Source organism: Hetaerina americana, unplaced genomic scaffold (genome assembly GCF_022747635.1).
Source record: "Hetaerina americana unplaced genomic scaffold, ioHetAmer1.1.p SCAF_5, whole genome shotgun sequence".
NCBI lineage: Eukaryota > Metazoa > Arthropoda > Insecta > Odonata > Calopterygidae > Hetaerina > Hetaerina americana.
Genome location: NW_027287095.1, coordinates 41,617,173 through 41,639,879, shown reverse-complemented (window position 1 = coordinate 41,639,879; position 22,707 = coordinate 41,617,173). Strand labels below are relative to the sequence as shown.

The 22,707-nt window shown below is 39.0% G+C and overlaps 1 protein-coding gene across 2 annotated transcripts in view; it reads right to left on the bottom strand.

The window, feature by feature from the left end:
- The window catches only part of sli (slit guidance ligand), a 587,738-nt gene that overhangs the window by 353,934 nt on the left and 211,097 nt on the right, over positions 1–22,707 (bottom strand). For both annotated transcript variants that reach the window (XM_071591752.1, XM_071591753.1), the window contains exon 4: positions 18,986–19,057. In XM_071591752.1, coding sequence (XP_071447853.1) covers positions 18,986–19,057 — 72 coding nt within the window. The remainder of the gene's footprint in view (positions 1–18,985; positions 19,058–22,707) is intronic.

Below are 22,707 nucleotides of genomic sequence, written 5' to 3'. Positions count from 1 at the left end.
ATTATGCAATTCCACAGTATAAATAATTAAATATAATAGTATAATAGTCTTAAAACAACATATACAAATCATAGTGGGTGGGTATGGAAGTAAACTAATTTTAATGGCGAACCCTATAAGAAAATATTAACTTCTTACCCTCATACGATCAATTATGTTATGAAAATGGATCATTAATCCAACAAGTGTAAAATGACCTACATTAAGATTGTTAAATACCTTTCTGAGAAATAAAAACAATAGTCATAACCTGGAGAAACAGCAGGAAGCAAAATAGAAAGACACTTTTGATAAATCGGGTAGAGAAAGGAGTTTATAAAAAGAGTGTGAATTTGCAACACTAGTAATATCTTGGCATAACGCCAAAACGTATGCAGTTACGAGTGAATTAAATTCGGTACACAAGTTCCAAAGAAGAAGTCCTACAAAAGCAGCGAAGGCATTGTAACGGAATGAACAAAAGTGAGGAACCCTATGCTGGAGCGTCAAAGATTTTAATTGCAGAGATATAAAGTGAAAGATTAACATTTTTCATTTCCCACCAAATCGGAAATTAAGAGATCCTTATCTTTCTCGCAAGACTCGCCCGCTTACCATTTTTCTTTTTAAAAGGCGAGCTGCTAATGGATAACATAAATCGTTGGGTTTCCCACATTAACGCATCGTGAGTAATGTGAGCCATGTTACTTTAATGTAGAACGAAAGAAACAAGGTAATAGGGAGTGATAATTTTCCATCAGATATTAAATGCGTTTCTTTAGTTTTCTGGATAAATGTTCTTAGTTTCCATCGGAATATTTTGGTCTTTCACTTGGACACAGATGATTCAAATGATCTGAAAAAGATTGAATGCTGGATCTTTGCTATTATAGGTTTCATACAATGCATGTAGAGCTGCCAAAGGAGTTATCTACTTATGTAGCCAAATAACGTAATTGCTTTTGTAAGATAAATATATCAATCAGTGGATAAAATAATCATTCAAAAGAAAAATCTTCTACTTACATCTACAAAATACCCTACAAGCCACTTGGAAGGTGTGTGGAAGAGGCTGTATCCACACCAGCCATTTTGGTCCAACAAGATCCCGAAAGCTGAAACTAATTGATTATCCAAAGAACAAAAACACTAATTATTACACTGAGGATGATTTATCTCATTCGTTGTTAAGACTTCAAGAATGTCGGGTGGAGTTGAAAGTGTAAACGGAAGTTTGAAAGAATGTGAATAATTTGTACTTAATGATAGAACATTTGAGCAGAAAATCAGAGTCCAAAAATAATAATAAAATGAAACTCCAGATTATGTCTTACCGAGAATATCGGCTATTATCATGTAATTTAAATTTTGTATCCAGATTGAAAATATTTCTAACACTTTAATGGATAAACATTCGAGTACGATAATTGATAACAGAATATGGGCACACCGCTACATACTGAGTTACTTCCCTTAATCTTGCCCCCAAGGAGAAGGTAAACCAAATATGTAAACGTTTTAATTACGTTCAAAAATATTATTGATAATATGATGCCATCACCTAAGCAAGATTAAATAACTTCCGGTTGGACTCTATTCAAGGGCTACATTAATCTCTTGAAAAGGACAGGATGAATTCTGGAAACCAGCTCCAAAGAGATCAATATATTTCCCTACCACTGGGAAAAGTAAAGCAGCAAAAAGCATTGAGGTGAAAGGGCTGAGTGAGAACGCCACATCTGCAAATGAAGTTCTTGCAGGGAAATTACTCTTCTGTCATTAAATCAAGACCTTCCGAAGTGTGTTACAGTGGAGAAACCCGGTGACGAAAACCAAACAAGTCATCAGATTTTCGAAAACCACGAGATTAGAAAAACGACACAGCAGGCACTGAGCGAGAGGAGTATGTTTACCCGTAGACAGCGCAACGATAGAGGCGTTGCTCGGAAGCTAAACGAATTAGTATCCCACGGACTCGTGTTTCGAAAGTTTTCGCCACCGCCGTCGTGTCCAAAGCAGCAACACGCGAACTGGATAGAAGAGGAAGCGGAGGGAAGAGGCGCGCGCGTATATGGTATGCGGGTGGGTGTTCTTGGGGGGGGGGGGAAGGGAAGACCCGCGGTTGCCTAACCTACATCCGCCCAAACAGACCACTGCAGAACTCTCCGTAGCCCAACCAACTTCCACCGGTCCCACCAAACCAGAGACTCAACTTCGGAGTGAAGGAAGCGGTAGGGAAGAGGATGAGGGGGATGAGGCCGTGGATGGGGGAGGCGAAGAGAGGAAGAGGAAACGACTACCTTATTTCCGCAGGGCGGGAATTCTAGGATGTCTTTTGGCGGGGCTCGGTTTTAGATGCACTTAAACGGGGCTGTCATGCGGTCAAGGGGAAGGTTTTCCACGCAGCGTCGTTTCCAAGGGCTAAGTAGAGGATGCGGGGGAGGGAGTGAGGGAGGCAAGAAGAGTAACCTTTGGAGAGCTGGAGCATGAAACACGTGGAAGTGACTCTCTTGCAGAGTGGCGGCGGTGGATAGGAGTGGAAGTTTTGTGGAAGAGAGGAAGGGCGAAGTCCTCAAGTTCGCGTCACCATGATACTATGAGGGCAGGCCAGACGGTAGGTGGGCAGTGAAAGAGGAGCAAGCGGAAAGTAGAATTCGAGGAAAGGAGCGAACAGGTAATGAAGCATAAAGCCACGCGTGTCGAAGGTAAATATTGGCGAAATGGAGAGAGAAAACCAGGAGACAAAACGGGCCTGGACGGTCATTCCGAAGGCGACAAAGAAACTGAATGGCAAGAAAAATAAATATTCTTATCGTTCGTTCAAACGTATTATTTAATAACAACCATATATTTTAGAAAGATCTTAGCGTTGCTGGGAGAAAAACTAGATCCTCATCTAGGAGAAACAATATACTGGATATTACTGTTGAAAATCTCCGAGACCAATTTTGATCAATGCAAAATGGCACTTGTCCATCGATACATATTTAATAAATGCTACAAAACAAGTTGACCCGAAAAATAATGAATTAAAGCAGTATTATGATATTAAAGCAATATTATGAATTGTTTCAGAATGTCGGACGGTATTAGCTATTATTATACTAGCATTAAGTAAGATGAAACGACTAGCTATCGCGATTATTTATCTAAAACTGATATTCCATTGGTAACACTAAAAATCAACTATTATATCATTCAGATTGAAACGGTTAAAAAAATAAGAAAAAAATTGTCATAAAATGCAAAAATTTCGTAAAAACCCTATCTGAAGAAAGAATACAAAATTTACTTGCAATAAAACATTTTTATAAAATATCATCAAAAAACCCTCACTTTTCTCGTCGGGGGTTCATTTTACTTGTATATCGCCTTCAGAGAGAGAGATTATTAACATGATCCCATAGGGTAATAATGCCTTCATTCTTTTCCCCCGGCCACCCAATGGGGTCTTACCCAAGGTTCAATGAAAATGTGATCATCTGTGAAATCTAACGATACCCATCTATGGCCTCTGTAGGGAGATACAGGTGCGAATGCGCAGGGCAGCCCCAAGACTTCGAAGAAGAATCAAACATCATTTTAAATTGGATAGTCATTCGAGTGTAACCGTGGAAATAGTGTTCCAATAAATTTAATGGTAAAATAATTTGAAAGGGAATCGATCCCAACGTTTCCCTAAGTACTCCAACCCAATAATAATAGTACAACAACCCAAAAATAATTTATTGCAAGCGAAAAATACTAGCTATCATTTACATAAAATTTATTTCAGAAAATCACAAAAAGAAAATGACGTTTGCCTGTTAAAGGTGTAGTGACTACCTTTGGACATTTCATTTTATTCGGTATTAATCGCAAGCCATAATTGAGTGCATTGAACATAAATGGGAATAAAAGTAATACGGAACGCACTAAAAATACCTTCAAAAAAGAAAAATAATTACTTCACAATTATTCCAACCATCACGAGAGAAAAGTGAAAAATGCTGACGGCCAAAGTCACTTAAAATACAAGTGATATCCATCAGGAGACAAAAATAATAAACGCTTGATCTTGTTCACGACATATGAAAAATGAAACATGTAAGAAAACATGAAAGTCGAAAAGCGTTTACCAGAAATAAATATTCGGGCACAGTCGAACTCTGAGGAATTCTATACGAGCTCGGTGTGGTCCATTTCTCGGAGATTCATAAGCCAAATATGTAGGGCGTCGTCAATGGCCCAAAACATCCTCTAACCTCACCACCTGCCCACTTCAGACATAGATTCCTAAAAGATATAAATCGCACTCTTTCGTCCCGACCACCCAAGCCGCCTCCCGCACGAGTCGAGATTGTAGGTTATCTCATGAAGATCACTAGACTGTCGGCACTGGCTCCACTTGGCACTTGTGCTGGCGCCTACAGCCGTGGAATCCCAAAGTGATCGCTGGGTAGGGCGGTCCAAAATCTCCGAGTCGAAACGAGGAATGGACACGCGATTTAGCAGGAAGTAGTTTCCGGCGCGGTTTCATGTTAATCATTTACAATTTAGCTCGAGGCTGGCTCAAGGGCGATTGCGTACAGGAGGAAATTGTTTTAAGAGAGAGTCAATTGGAATTTGTAGAATTGAAGGATGATGCTCATGCAAAAAAACTGACCGGAGAGAGAGCACAGCTTGAGAATAAGCAGCTGGTCAGTCTAGAGTGGAGTCTACCCATAAGGCGGTAACGCAGTTGAACAATATTACTGGGGTAGATCCTAAGAGGGATTCTCAAATCAAGTTCCAAATGTAACATCATAGTATCACTTAAATGCTTGCTTACAGAATTAATTCGCTCCGTAATCAATTCAAATGGCACAATCAAAATCAATATGTATATCCCTAATAAAGTCAAGGGTAATTTAAAAATGCCCATGGTCTTAACGCTTAACTAGAGCCATAATTAATTACCCAGTAGAGAATTAGGCTTAAATCTTTCTTCTCAATAAAATTTCCAGCAAAAAAATCTTTCTAAGATAACTGACATCGGAACATAAATCATTAAGTATTTTTCTAGCTAGAGCGATATAAACCAGTAACCTAAAAATACCTTTAAAGCCGTTTTAATGCACAAACACACACGCACGCTGACACCACAGTTACAGATATTAACCATTTGGGAGAGAAAAATATAGAAATAGCATCCCCTTCCTGAACTCGGCATTTATTTATGGCCACAGTGAGCCGTAAATATCTTAAAAACGGTTTGGACTATGGTGAAGCGGAGAAGAGGATAAATCGAGAAGGGAGTAAAAGGAGCAGATTCAGGGACCTGAAAGTGAAAGAAGTCGGGAATATGGTCGAGGATGCAAGGATGATGAAGAATTAAAAAGAGAGGGGTAGAGGAAAATAAGTGAAAATTTATTTAATGCATTGAAACGCATCAGTGATGCCGGGTATCTTCATGTGCTCATATTTTCATTTTCGGTTCACCACATGTCGCAATTCATTTTATTTAACATTACCGAACAGGTTAAAATGCATAAACACCGTTGATAGTAATCGTAACTTCTGATGCAGAATACTGAATATGGCTCACCAGTTTTCACAAAAATCTACGAGTCCAACAACAGATTATTCCCCAGTAAAATTATATTTTTCCCAACTAAAGAAGACGCAATTTAACTAGCGGAGCGCAGGAAAATAGTAGGGGAGATGTAATGTGGTCAGGTGAGAATAAAACAAGGTGGGGCTCTGTAAACGCGGAAGAAGTGTGGATAAGAGCGAAGGAAGGAAGAGATAAGGTGAGTGAACGCTGGGAGTCTGGGAGGAAGAAAAGAGACGAGAGGGAGAGAACGAGTGCGCTTGAAATACCGACGGAGGGAGCTCGAAAGAAGGGTTTTTATTCTCGGGAGCCCCTTCCCGTCCCGGGCATCTCTTATCCGCACTTCACCACGAAGGAGCGAAATAAAGGAAGATCGCTAGCTCCTCTCCACGGCGAAGGCCGCACCCACAAAAGCAGCGCGGGTGACCGTAACTCGTTCGAGGCGAACAACTTCTCCTCGCCGCCTCCGAGGTCCATAAAGAAAGACCCAAATGGCGATAAAATCAGTTATATTTCGAAGCCTTTTGACACAGTGGGGTTCCCCGAGAAGAACATGCCTTCCACCCATAACGCTCAAATGATATACTTCGATATACACGTCCGCTCGACTCTCCTCCGGATAGCACCCGCTTTTGTTTTTATTTCCCTTCGCTCCGTTCATTCCTTTCGTGTCGGTGCTCGGCGCTACGTGGAAAGGACGGAGCGAAGGAGCCCTGAGCCCTTTAAACACTATGCACTCGCACACGCCCTCACGGCCTTTCTCCTCCATGGGAAACGTAGGCACGGGACATAAAGATAAGAACGCACAGCTATGCTGGTTTGCTGTGAAGGTTCGATCCGTTTCAATGGTCTATTGAACTTTCTCCCTAAAGAATACCCGGGTTCGTTGGTTGAATCTGACCCGAATTCATCGGGATAACATGCAACATGTTCTGCTCAACTGTCCAACAAAATATCCAAAAAATCGATACACTGAATTGCAAAGTTTGTTAGAAATGTATCTGTTTTAATCAGATCCTATTGGAACCTAGAGTCAGTATTATTTTTTATAAATAAGTTTCAGCTAATGGCAAGAGTAAATACTAGAAAAAATCTACTGGTGACTTCAAAATTGAATTGAAACTGCAATTTTTTGTCAGTTGAATTTATGATCATATTTTAGGTGGCCTTCAAAGTAGAAATACGGGGTCGACAAAAAGACGGGTAAGACAAAGAAGCAAGCTGTTTCCGATTCTGAACGGCCAACTCTCTTCGCCCGCCATTCGCAACATGCCGTACAAGTCATATAAACAGCGGGTGCTTGGTGTATACATCGAGTTGCTATGAGTTTCGCTACTAGCCACAATGAATAATGAACGTAAAGACCAGCTAAGAGCGTATGATGACTAAATGATGGATACCACGAGGAAGAGGAAACTGTATGCTAATCTAAGAAGGATGAACAATTTGAAATATACCTGTAATTCAAGATAACTTGTGCAAAAAAATTATCCTCATGTAGTTTTGAACCATTACACGATGATGACACCCAAGATATTGCTGATTTTTTTTGACAACGAAACGTCATCTGCCGTTTCAAATGTCAGCGTAGTGTGGGCCACCATAATAAACCCTATATTACTGTAACGTGAAATTTTCTATTAGGAACGAGTGGACAAAACACATCTTGAATTGATTGTAGTATCAAGAAAGTGATACTTATCGAACGATATATAGACATTTATATTGCCATTTTAGGTACGATTTGTTTTCATTTACACCAATTTTTCTAGGAACATACATTGAATATTTTATAGGATTTGAAAAATAAATTTGAATTCATCATGCTTTCCATTATAAAGATAGGATTCTGTATTTACTGATTTTTTTGAAGAATATAGGTACCAAGGGCATAAATCATATGCGTCTAGGTTAATGATAAACACTTTTTACTGCTAGTTTAAAAAAAAAGATAATAAAGTACGGATTTCGGGAGCTATATTACGTCGAGGAAGTGGTATTGACAAGATTAATAATAAAAAATTTATTGCGCCCGACGTATCATCCATTTACGATTAAAATCTTGGGAAAGCACAGAAGGGAGAAGAATTTTAAGGATTAACGGCTGGTTATCACGCAACACCTTAGTATTGAATAACATTTTCTCTTTGAGTCACTTCGTGGCTACACACAGCTACGCGAATAACCCCTACCGTTTCACCGATTAAATATATTAAATTCGTCGGCTGCCACTGAATAAAGAACACAAAATTATTTAAAGAGGAAATGCACTACGGATTCAATAGAATAACTACAGAATTTAATTGTTTAAGTTCAGATAGCATACCAACTTTTGTGATTTACGATAGAAAATTAGCTACTAACTTCATTGCATGTAACTATTGTCTATAAGCTCCAAATTTGTTATATTTTTGAAGGTTGCGAAAATGTTTCCATTACACATGTATTTAAGTGCAAGATCACGTTAGGGCTTTTTTACGTCTTGATTCAAAAATGAAATGGAAATTACTTTTTGCATGTATGTATTAAGCAATGCTAACGTCTGATGACTTTTTTAAATTAAATTTAGTTTCAATGATGATTAGCATAATGTATATCATATGTTCTCATAATTTTAATTATTAGAGCTGAGTTGTAATTATCTATCGATATTTTCTAACTCCAACGAACTTTATCTTTAATAATTTAATCTCGATATACTTTTTAAAATCTTGTGAAACAGAGATAGTAGAAATACGGCTAAAGATGTTAATTCATACGACTTACGATATAACTTGTGGGTGAGGCAGAAACTGACTATTATACGTCATATTTACCAATATGTATTAACCATGCAAAAGATTTAGAGTTAATATGGCGCGTTTTTTTGGACAGATTAATAATGATAATTAAGACCATCTTGCAAATAAATTGTAAAACATAAAATTTAGTAATCAGGACTGTTATTTTGTTTGTTCCACTTCACAAACAAAAAAGAACGTGAAAAGAAAACCTAATTTTCTCATTAACCAATAGTTTCAAATAATTGAAAATAATAATAATTTAAATCAACAACTAGAAACAATTCAAAAGATATCACGTGCAGAAGAGTAAAAGTGTGCTGATTTTACAACGTCCGATTAACTACTACAAGCTTCAAGTTTAAGTAAGAGTACTCATTGGAAATCATACCAAAATTTTCATCATAATGCAATTTAATACATCCTATGGAACGAAAAACAGCAGATGAAAACGTAAAATGTTTCGTCAGATACAAGGAGACCATAGATACAGTTCAAAACTGATTAGTTAACAATCAACTTCTTTGCGCTAACGGACTTGAGATCTGGAGAATGCCGTAAAATCTAAGCAAAAATTAACATACAAAAGTGTTTACAATCTATTTGTTTTGGAAAAAAACCCTGCGACGAGTGCAATGAATCTATCACTCGGGGATTCAGCTGGGAAGTAGTGAAAAACAAAGGGAAAGAGGAAGAAATAACATCACAAACTTTTCCGAAAAGAAATTAAGCGAAGCGAATTGGAGCAGGGACCATAAAAAGTAGAGTATTTCAAAGGAGCGTTTCGGGCTGGGAGGAAGAGAATGGAATTTATAAGAAAGGGAGATAAAAAAAGAATACTTTCGGGGATAAATAAGACCCGGGTCGAAGACGGGAATGAGAAGTTGAATTTCCTCTAGGAGAAAGGGCGACCATTTGGCACGGGTCCCGAGGAGCCCCGCTCGGTCCATTTAGCCCCGAGGAAGGGTGAGAGAGGCCAAAGGGGAAGGAAGAGAGGGAGGTAGAGAGCGGGAGATATTCCAAGGTGGGCAAGGCTGGGAAAGGTTTTGGATCTGGCGATGATCGGGAGAGTGGGGGTAGATTGGAAAGACGGGAAATGCGAAGCAGTGGAAGCAGAGAGAGATGAGAAGTGTCGTGGGAGGCGACTCGGGAGAGAAAAGGAAGAAACAGACCGAGCGCTTTCGACGTAGTGGAGGGGGTGGGAAAAGAGGTGCAGAAGAACATGGAGGATGAGGGGGAATGTTGCGTGTTTGAGTCGCGGGTGGTCTCTCAAGTCGCCGAGAACCCTTGAGTCATCACGGGTGCCACCTTCTACACATCCCTTCATAGCGAGCTCTCACACCAAGACATTACTCACATTTCACCGTTAACGCGTGAATTTTCTTTGAATCGTCGGGTATTTGCTCTTGCTCACCAACTTTCGTGAAACCATTAAAACTTCAAATAAGCTGCCTTTTATCATAATGATTACAAACACATTTTATCCTACTCTATCTACTATATCTCCGGTAAGAAACAACGACGATTTCCATTTGTTTAAGAATTACATTGAAATTCTTATAACAATCCCACTAAAATATATCTACTTTGCACTTATGTAGATAAATACTTTTAAAATCTCACTGATAGAAAGCGGTTTAATATTTAATGGCTATTTTGATAAACAAATAATACTCAAGAATCTCGATATGCAAATACACGGGATCTTGAAGCCGATGGTGAAGTTTCCAATTTCAAATATATATACGATATATATATATATATATATATATATATATATATATATATATATATATATATATATATATATACGTCCTCCAGTCTACGTCTATCCTCCTGCTTCAATGACCACGTTTCCGCGCCGTACATAGCTACGCTCCATATCAAAGTTTTTACGAGTCTTTTCTTAACATCCTCACTCAACGTCCCCGTCATTAACTCCCTCCTCCTTGTGAAAGCCTCTTTGCCTAGCGCAATTCTTCTCCTTACGTCCCTACTACTTTGACCGTGTTGGTCCAAAACACTGCCGAGATACGTAACATGTTCTACCTGCTCTAGTTTTTTCCCTCCTACTTTAATGTTTAGCTCAGCATTTTTATTCCTAGAAAATCGCTTATCTATATTTATATTGACCATTTTCAACTTTAGCATTTCATTCTAAATTGAACGGTACAACTTGGAAAATCCCAGTGCTCTAAAATATTGACCCATATATGGAATCATTTGTGGCCTTGAAAAGTTACTTAATTCATCTATGTAGATAAATCGTAAAACATTATTTATTTCTTTGGCTTAATCTTATTGGACCCGCCTAAAGATGGAAATAATCTTAGTGAAAAAGACTTTATATGGACGTTTCTGACATACAGGTAACTGACCATAGGTTTTTGAGTACCTTATTAAACGCAAACCCACAGGCGCGTACTTATGGGGCATATAGCTCACTACATTTGTACAAGCATCACGCATGATTTCTCCCTGTTCGCGTCATAACTTCGTGTCGTATGACGAATAAAACATGTCACGCAAAATTCCAAAATGGAGAAATTTCAGCTCCACGCCGCTGCAGGGGAGAGAGAGTGGGCGACGTGGACCCAGGTTTTTTACTCATTTTTTTGACTGCCCCTCGGAGGTGGACAGTGGCCATTTCTCAACCTCTCTTTTCCCTCAGCTCACTACCACAGTCCCCCCCACCTTTCCCGTCTTTCCGCACAATAGAATTTTCTTCGTAATTTTCGACGGAGGAACAGTTTTCCACGTGAGCGACGGACGTCATTTCGGGGCCCAGCGCTTAATGTTTTGGCACCCATTAGTATCGTGCCCACGGTGGCAGAGTTAATCATCTTTTATTTCCACATTACCTGAATGCAATAGAATTCCCAACCTAAAGGTATCACTGCAACGATACCCGAAGTAGTGATTCAAGTGCCAGCCTGGTATTCCGGCCGATTGCAATTTTCGAATGCAGCTCATTGGACGATTTTCCCTAGATCCGGCACATGCTATAACCCAATGCCAAAAGGTGGTCAAATAATAACAAAAAATTCAGCCGACCATAATATACACATGAACCACGTCCTGCTAATCGCCACGAGAGTGTGTAACAGTAGGCGTTAGGATACCAAGTGCTACCTATGTGTTTGCGAGTAAAAACGAATGCAGTGCACGAGTAAGGAAAAATGACAAATACGAATTACAAATACTCCCATCGATTGTCACAGTCAAGCAAGATATGTTTTTACACATTCATACGCGTTAGAAAATATGAGACATATACAAATAAACGGTAATAACAGGCAATCCCTCGTAAAAAGTAGAATCCATGATTATTAAATGAAAAATTCACAGCAGAATGACTCTTTGGTAAGGAGTGTTTTTAAAACCATTGCCGCATTGAACATTATCTTGCACATAAGTAAATTTACAACTATTTCCAAGCAGAGCTCATCTTTATCAACCAGGTTAGTTCATCTTTAATTTTCCAAACTTTAAGTTGAAAGAGTGTTAAAAACCTCAAAAAAAGATATCGCCAACAAATGTTTTTTATAAATCGATATTTTGCTTTTTTGATTAAACTGTGATAAGCTTTAAAGGTCATGCCTGAAGGTAGTGCATTATTAGCTGAATGGAAAAAAGGGTAATCAAGTTATCTACTACCTACTAGATCACTCCTTGTCTGGAAAAAAATCATTTCCCATGAAAAATTGAGAAAACCTCGAGAGGAAAAACTGCAAAAAAGTATTACGCCAACATGCATTACTTAAAGCGAAACTACGCGGAACACCTATACCGTTCAAAAGCAGCAGAATATATGAAAGCAAAGAAGACGTATCAGACGCAATGTGGGCGATCTGTTGGGGGTAGGGAGAAGAAAGAAGATATGAAAAAGGAACGGTAGGAAGAGGAGGATTTTGAGCGAGGGTGGGAGCGAAGGTGGGGTGACGGAGGGAGAGAACAAGAGAGGGCTGAAGGCGGGAGGGACGTTACGGAGCGGGATGAAGGTATTGCGCCGACCAGAGGAAAGGGAATGGGTGGGGTTAAGGGTAACTTCCTCGTATAGAATTCCTCACTGGAGAAGCAAGGCTCCGTCTTACGTACCTACATAAGATCCAAAGACACATCTTGATTTATGTCCCTACCTCTCCCAACTCCTCCACATCCCCCTTTAACCGTCCCCTCTCCCTCACCTGCGTCCAACGATGAACATCATCCCCTCCACTGACATGGTCCTTCTTCCTTCAAAAAAAAGTCCCCACCCACCCGCCGCGACGGCCCTGTTTTGCAGTCTCCTCTCGCACATAGTCGGACCGCCCACTTAGCCCGAGATCCGCTCAGGAACAAGCCTCCTCCGCTAAATCTATCCCTCCCCCACAACCACACATGCTCTTAAAGCTTAAATTCCTAAATACAGCCAAAGCACAATGCCTCCTCCCCCTCCACCACCCATACTTATTCATCCTGCCGTCCCCTCCGCTGGGAAAACACGTCCAATCTCACCTCTCTCTTCCTCCCCCCATCCACCCCCCTCCGCCCCGCTAAGCGGACACAATATTCTCCCGTTCCCCACTCGGAATACATTTAAATCCCTTTAAACTTGAATTTATATATTGATAAAACACTTAGGGATGGATATGAGATTACACCATACTGTGGGAAGGGACAGAGATATTGGGTCTTCCTTCCCGGCTTGGAAATGAGGAGACTCTTCCACCATAAAAACGGGAGAGGGAATTATTTTTGTTTTAATATTTTATGCAGTGGCTACTTTTTTCTTTCTCTCGTAGGTTTTGACTTAGGATGAAGTCAGAAACGGGTATTTCGAGGGCGAGATTGAACTCGCCGAGAATCCCACACGGACTCTTCGCTCCATGGATTGGCGGAAAGTCGGATTCCCCGAAATGCACATACATCACTGAATGAGAGATGCGCTCTCGCAATGGATTTGGTGCAGGTGGAGAGAAAGAATGGATGACATCTCATTCCTCTCCATGTCCGTCGACTACATAAAACATATTTTTTGCACCCTTCGTTTAGCTGTAATGGAGGCCATAATACTCTACTATTCCATAATCTTCCTATTGCTAAGGAATCGCGATACTGAATAAATTGAATCAAAAACAAACATTTTCGTTCAAATGAAGATATAACTGTAACTACAATGGCAAACAGCAGTCAAAACTTTTAAAACAAAAAAACTCCTCAGAGGAGTAATTTTAAACCAGACAACAGATATAAAAGGCATAAGACTTTTATCACTAGTGCCTTACCAACTAGAATATCAGGTAACTTTTGCCGATATAGTCGATAAAAACCCTACCGGTATTAAAACAATCTAATTTGAATGGCACCGTTCTATTAATCTTTAATTTCCATTAAATTTACGTGATAAAACTTTCGCCGTCCAATGAGGTTTGCGACAAAGAGATATAACATCAGAAAAACCTCTTTACTTCACTGTCTCACAAAATTTATTACTTCCTTCCGACTAAAAATGTTCGCCCGTTTCTATTATTATGACGACGGATATCGATTTTCAGAACTGAGGGATTTTTTATACACAATGATGATGAAGCTTGAAGAAGACATGTAGTCCGAAGTATTCGGCTATAATACTCCGTCGACGTGTCCTAGATAACCATCGATCAATTCTTTCGGTAGCAAGGCATCTCTTCTTCACGGGAATTGTGAAAAAAAGGTGAAACCTCTCGGCTTGAACAGTGATTCTTCCCTCCCCCACAACAAAACACCTCTTTCACACCCCTTCAAGGAATTACACACCGAAGTCGAGGCATCGAAAGGAGTAGTCGGAGGAAAAATAAGAGAAAGAGTTCCCGTCTTCGATTTATTTCCAAAGCCTTCCTACCAGTACCCTATCCCCACTCACTCCTACCTCTCCCCACACTCGTTTTTATTTTGTTCTTTCACTCACCGTCCTGCCGCCCCGCAGGAGCATCTGACATCCACACGATGCCAGCCTACTACGCCAACCTACCCGAAAACTCACCTTCCTCCTCCTACTCCCCACCTCTTCCTTCCCCCTGGCAGGAAACAATCTATCTTCGGCTGTGGGTCACGTGACGAAGAAAGGATCACTACGACCAAGAAGATAGAGACGGGAATGCGAAAGGCTGGGTAGGAATTTCTTTGATTCAAAATGCGATATTTTTGGGAGAAGGACTCGCACCTTACAGAAGCCGGTAGCTTTGAGTGAACATTGGAGAAGGGATTCCCAAGGCTATCAAATTTGACTGGAAAGACTTTAAATCTACTGATATCGCGATTGTCCCCTTAAAATGTATCCATAATCATTTTGAATGGGCTAAAGGGGCTCGCCCGCAAAAACAGTGGGAGCCAGGTGAGAATTGAAGAGTTCTGCATATTTTATTTTTGTTGTGACAATTCCCCTGGCAGCAAAAACAACCGTAATTTAAAGAGAATGGTGTTTCCACCTCCGCAGGAAGGAATTATGGTCAAGTGTGAAATGTCAATGTTCTTAAGATGTATTTCCCAAATATTTCTGCTGGAAGTCTCTCTTAATGTTTTTTCTCTCTCTCTCATATCTACGATGCAGAAAGCCGTGAACTTTGATGAAGAATCACATGATAAATGGGTATTTTAAAATGTTTTGAATCAAAATACAACGACGATAATAACCAGGATCATAAAAATCGCAAGGTCACTCATTTGAAATACTTAATCATTTCAAAACAATTAGAAAGGCAATGAAAGAGCGCCAATCAAAGCTGAAAAAATCGTGGAAATAGAAATTTTATGGGAAAAAAAGAGTTTTATCTTTTAAATGTTTACGGTAGTCGTGAATCATTGATTTCAGAGATTATTTAAAAATGTGACAGCATAAGAGTGAGTATCAAGGATTAATTTAGCAAAGAGAAATTTACATAAATACAAATACTAATGGGAGGACTGCTTGGTTCAAGTTGTGAATATGAAATAATTTTTGGTTACTCCCCAAAATCTATAATAAAGAAACATTCCTTAGTGTGATAGCTGTAAATTAAACAATTGTTTTAGATAACTACACGCCGTTATCTACGAACAACACCGCTCGGTCATTAGGCCTTTTGCGGAATATCTTCATGGACTCTTCGAGACAAGAAGATTTGCTATTTATTTCACTCAGATAAAATGGTCACATTTAGGACATCAAATTTATTCTAAGGAAAATCGATTTTTGCTGGAAGTAAATATGAATGTAATGCAATTTGAAACCCCAGAGTTGCGATACAAGAAAAAATAAAGTAATACACCCAGAATTCATTCAGACGTAGAAGAGTTGTTCTCCTTTTCCACGAAATGTTATACGTATCGCCTTTCCTTCCAAACCATTTAGCCGACCTTTCCCTTTCTTCTTACGTTTGTGTCTACCTATTATGCGCTTATTGTTCGAATATATTTTCACATACCATTTGATTTTCCACTTTCTCCTTCACTTTCAGCCATAATATTCAACGTCATGGCCATATGAAACGCTACTTTTCCTTTATTTCCTTTGTATTTATTCTTATTAGCCATTCTGTAGAATATACATATATACATATATATATATATACATATATATATATATATATATATATATATATATACACATGTATATATATACATATATATATATATATATACACATATATATATACACACACACACACATATATATATATATATATATATATATATATATATATGTATATATATAATGTATATATATATATATATATGTATGTGTGTGTGTGTGTACACACACACATACACTAGCATAAACTCTGACATTCAAAATCATATGTATTGATAAATCACATTCTGCTTTGCAACTTATGTAGCAAAAATCCCAACGAATTTTTTCTGCAAACATGAATATGATATTGTCGTTACATCTATACTAAAGTGCTAGGAGACTGAAATAATATTATTGTTATGAGAACCTGATATATTTATTTTAATTAAGATTCCTTCAATTCAGCACCGTAAATCCTCGTTATCCTCTGAAGTGATCAAGAATCCTCTCATCTGTGACAGGAATTTTATTCTAAAAAGATTTCATGTTTCCATGGATATTTTAAAAGCTCCCTGATACTTTAATTAGAATAAGGGAGTGATAGAGCTCATCAAAGACTTGCCTGCGCGATTTCAATGAGTTTTATGAAAATTAAGATCGATATCAATATTTGAATATTATTTCACAGATTCTCCATCAAGAGAAAATATCATATGGATGTTACTCATTGTGCACAACTGCCTCTTTTTACTTTGAAACAGATAAAAAATAAAGCTGCGATTTATCAATGGCATTAAAGAGCAAAAAATGAGGAAGGACGAATAGACGACCAAAGGAGGTAAGTCAAGGAAGCGCTGGGTATTATTATGACGAAATAGGGAGGGAATGAAATGGGTGGGAGAAGAATGCTTCAGGTATGAGATGGGGTCGTTGGGAAACCAGTGGTGGGGGAGATAACAACGGGTAGGAGGGGGGGTCGTGGGGACGGAAAAACAGGGGAGGCCTGACTTCTAACACCCCCGTTAAAGATGGATGGGACATAGTCTTTCGCGCTCCTTGCCTCATCTCGTCGTCGGTGCTCACACCTCCGGCCTCCCCCTCGGCCGCAGCGCCATTAAAGCACACCACGCCGGAGGGACCGCCCTCTCTTCCCGACCTCCTACTCCTCCGGCCCAAACACACACACAGAACCCACTCTCCCGCACACGATCCGCCTCTCCCCCGAGTACGTGTCACGCCCGTCCCCGGCTTCTTACAACGTCCACCACTCCTCCATGGCAAGCAGGCTGCTGCTGAGGCCGCGAGGGAAGTGGCGTAGGAGTAGATGTCCTTCCCTCCCTTCGATGGAGCGGAGGGTGTGAGTGTGGCGAGTGCACTGAACGGCGATAAAGCAGCCATCGGTGACAGAACGACTCCCCCGGGAGTTGAGACAAGGGTGGGAAGGTGGGAAGAGATGGAAAAGAGGAAGTGGGATGCTGGGGAAGGTGGAACATCGAGAAAGGAGCAGGGGTGGAGTTGGTACCGAGAATGCGACGACAAGGAAAGAAGGAAACAGGTAATCGAATAAGGGGAGTGCGTCAAAGGAGGAAGAAAACAGGGGACTCCTCACGGTGACTCGCCGGAAGGAAGAACGATATGTGAGGATGAAAAATGGTAGCGAACGGAAATGAGAGGGATGGAAATTAAAATTCAATTCAGTGTCTTCTCATATAAAGGTGTTCATTAACGTCACTAAAATTAAGACGAATTGGGAATTATGCGCGGGCTGATCGGAACGCTGAGCTAAAATAAAACGCCAGAGAGTACATATAAATATAGAACCCCGATGGTCTCCTAAGTGGAGATTGAGGGGACCTTATTGTGATACACAGGAAAAGGAGCATTTCTATTTGAAAAGTCTTATGACGTATGGGTAAAAAACTACACTTTCTGTTAAGAACGCTCATTCATGAAGAAATAAAATAAACAGAATTTTTTAAAGCAAAGATTCAAACCTACAATCTTAGGTTAATCATCGAAAAAGTCTTTTTACATAAAAGAATACCAGATAAACAGATATTAAGAATAAAATAGCTTTTTTTGAAACTTTCAACCGGAATTGGAAGATATTATTGGCATCAATATCCCAAAAGTTTCGACGGATCGATTCGTAAACTTCTCATGAATTAATTTATAGTTCTTTGTGCGCTATCCTGATGATGTACGCATTAACTTCTGCGAAGTTTTTAAGCACAGAGGAAAAAAGGAACGACGTAACCCGCCGGTAACGATGTTAACGTCCCCAATCCCTGGAAAGTTTTTCTGGATCACGAAGAGCAGACCACCTCTTAATATATACGACCGCCATCAAAAGTTTTCATACCCAACCGAATCTTTTTTTTTTCACCCCTGATTGCTCGCTCGTAATGGAATCTCGATTCCAAAAAGCATAAAAAAACCTCAAAGTCGTTCACTTGTTTTGCTCCCATTAAGTTCGACCTCAAACCGCCCTTCGTTATAAAAACTCAAATAAAATACGCCCTTCGAAATGCCTATCCCTTTCTTCTTCCTCATAACGATTGCCCATCAAAGAGCTAGGGAATGAAACTTTTCCCTTCGGTTTGTATGGCTAAACATTGCCAGTAAAACAATCGACGATTCAAACCCCAATCAACCAAATGGCTATCCATTACACAGTGGCACCAATTGGTATGCTGTAATTACCGATAAAGTAAACAATCTTAAAAATCACCGAAGTTGCCAATACGCATTCCTCATCTTCCACAAGTTACGCTAGATTCCCAAGAGAATCTTACTCCCAAGGAGACTACCTTCCGAAAGCAAGGAATTCTGCTTACTCCTCCTAGAATGAAGATATTTCTTGCAGAACTACCCCCACGGTTTCCGTCGGGAGTTACGTTTTGACATTTTATTTCCAAACGAAACTAAACCTTCCTACTGCATGATCTTTGTAGGTTTTATATCATCTTCGTTGCATGTCTAGGAAGCTCGGGCGAGGGCAATAAAAAATAACTATCGCCGCATCGCAGAAGAGGAGATAAGCTACGGCGCAGATGCCTTCAGGAACAACAGCACCTTCAATAGTACCCAATGATGAATAGAGGGTAGATATATGAGTAGAAAAAGGTCGAGTGTACTTACAGCCTGTGGAGGTTCGGCATGTTCGCGAAGAGCATGTCGGGCAGGTGGCGAAGTCGGTTGTTGCTCATACGCCTGCGGGAGAGAAGAAAACGGGGGTGAGAGAAGAAGTAAGAATCGTACATCATCTGACGGGCGATCCGCGCGTTGTATTCGAGATGGGAAGGTGAAGCTAGAACACGACGGTTGGGAAACATTCATAACCTTATTCCTATTATCAGTATGACTTCAGCAGCAAGAATTCACGTGGAGGTTTCTCGTTTAAAATAATACAGTAATGCCTCACGTGAGAGTATTACGAACGAAAAAATTACAGCGAATTGAGAAATGCATGCAGATTTTACTTGAAACACATTCACAATTTTATGCTGCATCAAGTTAAATAATCAGTGCGATATTTGGAAATAAAATAAACAGATTCTAAGACAGATGCATGATTATTATCCTTCTCATGCAGATTACTAAAATTCCATAAATATAGAAGTTTTATGAAAATACGTTAAATTTTAATAATTTAACGAACTTCCGTCGAAGAAAACATTTGAAGCAACACAAATAATTAAGTTAAGATATAATAATGTTATATTGGGACCAAAGTAAAAATAGAGAACAATGTAACTTGCATAATTGGGTAATAGAACACTGTAAAGCTGAAAAAATCTAGATTAATATCTCACATTAGATAAATGGGACGGGAATATTTCAAAAATGGTATAACTCGAAAAAATGCTATTTTCGAATTTCCCCTTGCCTGCAGTTCTTACATTTGCGTCACGGTTTAAAGGAGGTATGAATTCCAAGAAACTGCGGTAAATGCCGCGGCAGTAGATTTTAACGGAGTCATCCACTAAATGTGCATAACAATTCAACAATTTCAGAGTGCAAAAATCATTCGCCTTGACCAGGATTCGGCGTGAAATTGGACGTTTCGGTAGCCTAACTGGCTGGAGCACTCGACCGGACATCGAGGGATGCGGGTCCAAATCCCAGTCAAGGCGAATGATTTTTACACTCTGAAGTTGTGCAAGCGGTATGGATTTATAACCTTAAGGGAGGTCTATAAACTTGCGAATAAAGAATAAAACCAAAAACCCAAGTTCATGTTTTTACACTTAATAATTCATTACAAATTTTGAGACACGAGAGAAGAGTAATTGGTGCAGTGTGCAAGAATTTATTTGAATAATTTCTCAAAGTGGTAGGTCAAACTGAAGGAATTGAGTTATTAAAAGTTAACTTAATACCTGTTAAAACCGTTTTTTACGATAGATAACACTTTACGCTTCCATCTACAGTATTCTTACTTTATTAAAGGTGTTGACATTTTTATGGGCATATGAAAATATTTTGGCCATATATGCTCTCAAGAAATCGTATGAGAAGCCATGTCATGAAATAGCTGAAAATCGAGATAATATGTTATGATGCATTGTATGAATAATATTTTCCTAAAAATATTCGTAGAAGATACAATTTCCTATTGGTTTCCTATTTTATTAAGGTAAATGAGTTTTTACCTGGCGTTTATCTAGCGAGAATAAGTACCTTTTGGCACTTTTACCTCCTTGTTTCCTGTAGCTCACAGTACGTTTATGAAATAATAAATTGAAATAACCAATAGCAAGGGTTACTACATCATATTAATATCAATAGCAATATCATAATCAGCGGAATATATTCTCTTTTTACCTACCAATGCAATAAATGAAAGTTCTTTACGGCCGAGATGGACATTTTAGGTGAAGGAAGTCACGTGTCAATACTCTAATATTTAAAGCAAAGAAAAAATAGCTACCGCGTTTTTCGTTGGAAATCCCCAATGGCTTACCGCGCAAAATTGTAGCTATTAGTTCTTGAACCATCATATTTAAATATTAGAATACACTTTCCCCGTTTAATCAATCCACTCCCAATGAAACAAAATTATTTTGTTTTTCAACGTTACTTCATTAATTGAGCATCAAAAATTACGATCAATTCGATACACTCAATCATTCATATTTACGAGAGAGGTGTTAAAATATTTAACCAAAAACTGGGATATTAATTGCACAGCAAATCAATCTTTAGAGTTTTCAAGAAAAACATTCAACAGTTTGCCATGTGTTGCATAAATGTGCAATGCTAAGAAACACCTAATTATGCTCAGAGTTGGAGTAGTTTCAGTGGTTATGAATGTTGAGGAAGAGGGTATTGTAGACCCCAGATGATTGCAGATGGCATCCAAAACACTGCACTGCACGTTTTAGATGGATTTAAGAGAACGCAAAAAAACTAAAGACGATCATACCCTTCCTGCGTATTTCGATTCCGCCATAAATCAGAATGCAAACGTGAAAATAATTGAAGAACTACTTCCCCGAATATTCAGATAAAAGTTCGTCAAAATTTAATCAAACTGCTTCAATTCAACAGTGGTAGAGAATGGGCAAAGATTACGAATAAAATCGAGAAGCCATCCCAGCGCATTACAGCACCCTGGACTTCAGAGCATTTCCATGCATTACTTAAGATTCATTTTCGAGTGAAAAATGAATGGAGAAGGTTGTAATCCACTGAAGAGTATTTGAAGCGTCGCTCAAAAGGATTCCGGAGTAACCTTTCCTCATAGAAGTCTCCATAGAGGAGGAGGTCTCCATAGAAATCCAATGACCTCAGAATAACCTCAGTAAGCACTTGAGACGTCTGGTTAGTAAAACCGTCTAGAACTACTTCGTAGAAACCCTTTACCGTTCACCCAACCAGGACATCTGGTGCATCGCTATATTCTATCCATTTGAAAGAGGCTACGAAGTCTTTTCTCCCCGAAAAATACATTCAAATACAGTCTCATAAGAAATCTAAACATATTTTTTTCCGTTATTCTTCGCTTTTAGGGCTTCTATTTCTGAACGGGATAAGTTCAGTTCCCGTTATTTACCTTATTTTTTATCATTTCCCACTTCTCTAAACAAACTGTCAATATGGTAACAGGGTTAATAAGTTAAAGGTTTTTAAATAATTCCTAATATATAGTTTCAAATATTTTTATCTAGTAGATGGGGCCATCTATGAAAGGCCCCAATTCTTGGGTGGTCGTTCTTTGAAAGAAGATGCAGGAAAGTGAAGGACCCTCATAAAACAGAATCTGTCCATAAAAATGAACACGAGAGTCCACTTCTGAGTTTTTCTTCACCGATTCCTAGTAGCTACGAATATTTGGGGTCAAACATAAATATTTCATTACTTCAGTGAGTACTATATTTCATGGTATTTAAATAATTAATGATGAATAGAAGATATTTAAAGGCACACAAAGGCTCAATTTCATAGAAAGGAACGATCATAGTTTCAAAATGAAATATAGGCCACAGAAAACGGAGATACTCAAACACTCCTTATATCGCGGAATTAATGAATGGAACGAGTTCCCCGAAGTTATTTTCAAGGCCCCGCCTGATTCTGTGAACAATTTTAGATGAATAGCGGATAGATAGATAATTAGGGCATTATTGAAACTTAGGTATACTATGTCCATCGAATATTTATTTTATATTATATGTTTTGCCATAAATGTCAGGATTCACATTGCTTTAACCAGAAATATTACCTACTTATCGCTTAGTATGTCATAAACAGCTAAATAAACAGGCCTCATTACCATGATGCGCATAGTTTTGAAAAATAAAATTGGTGATTTCAGGATTGACTTTGTAGAACTTATCAATTACGGAAAGAAAAATTTG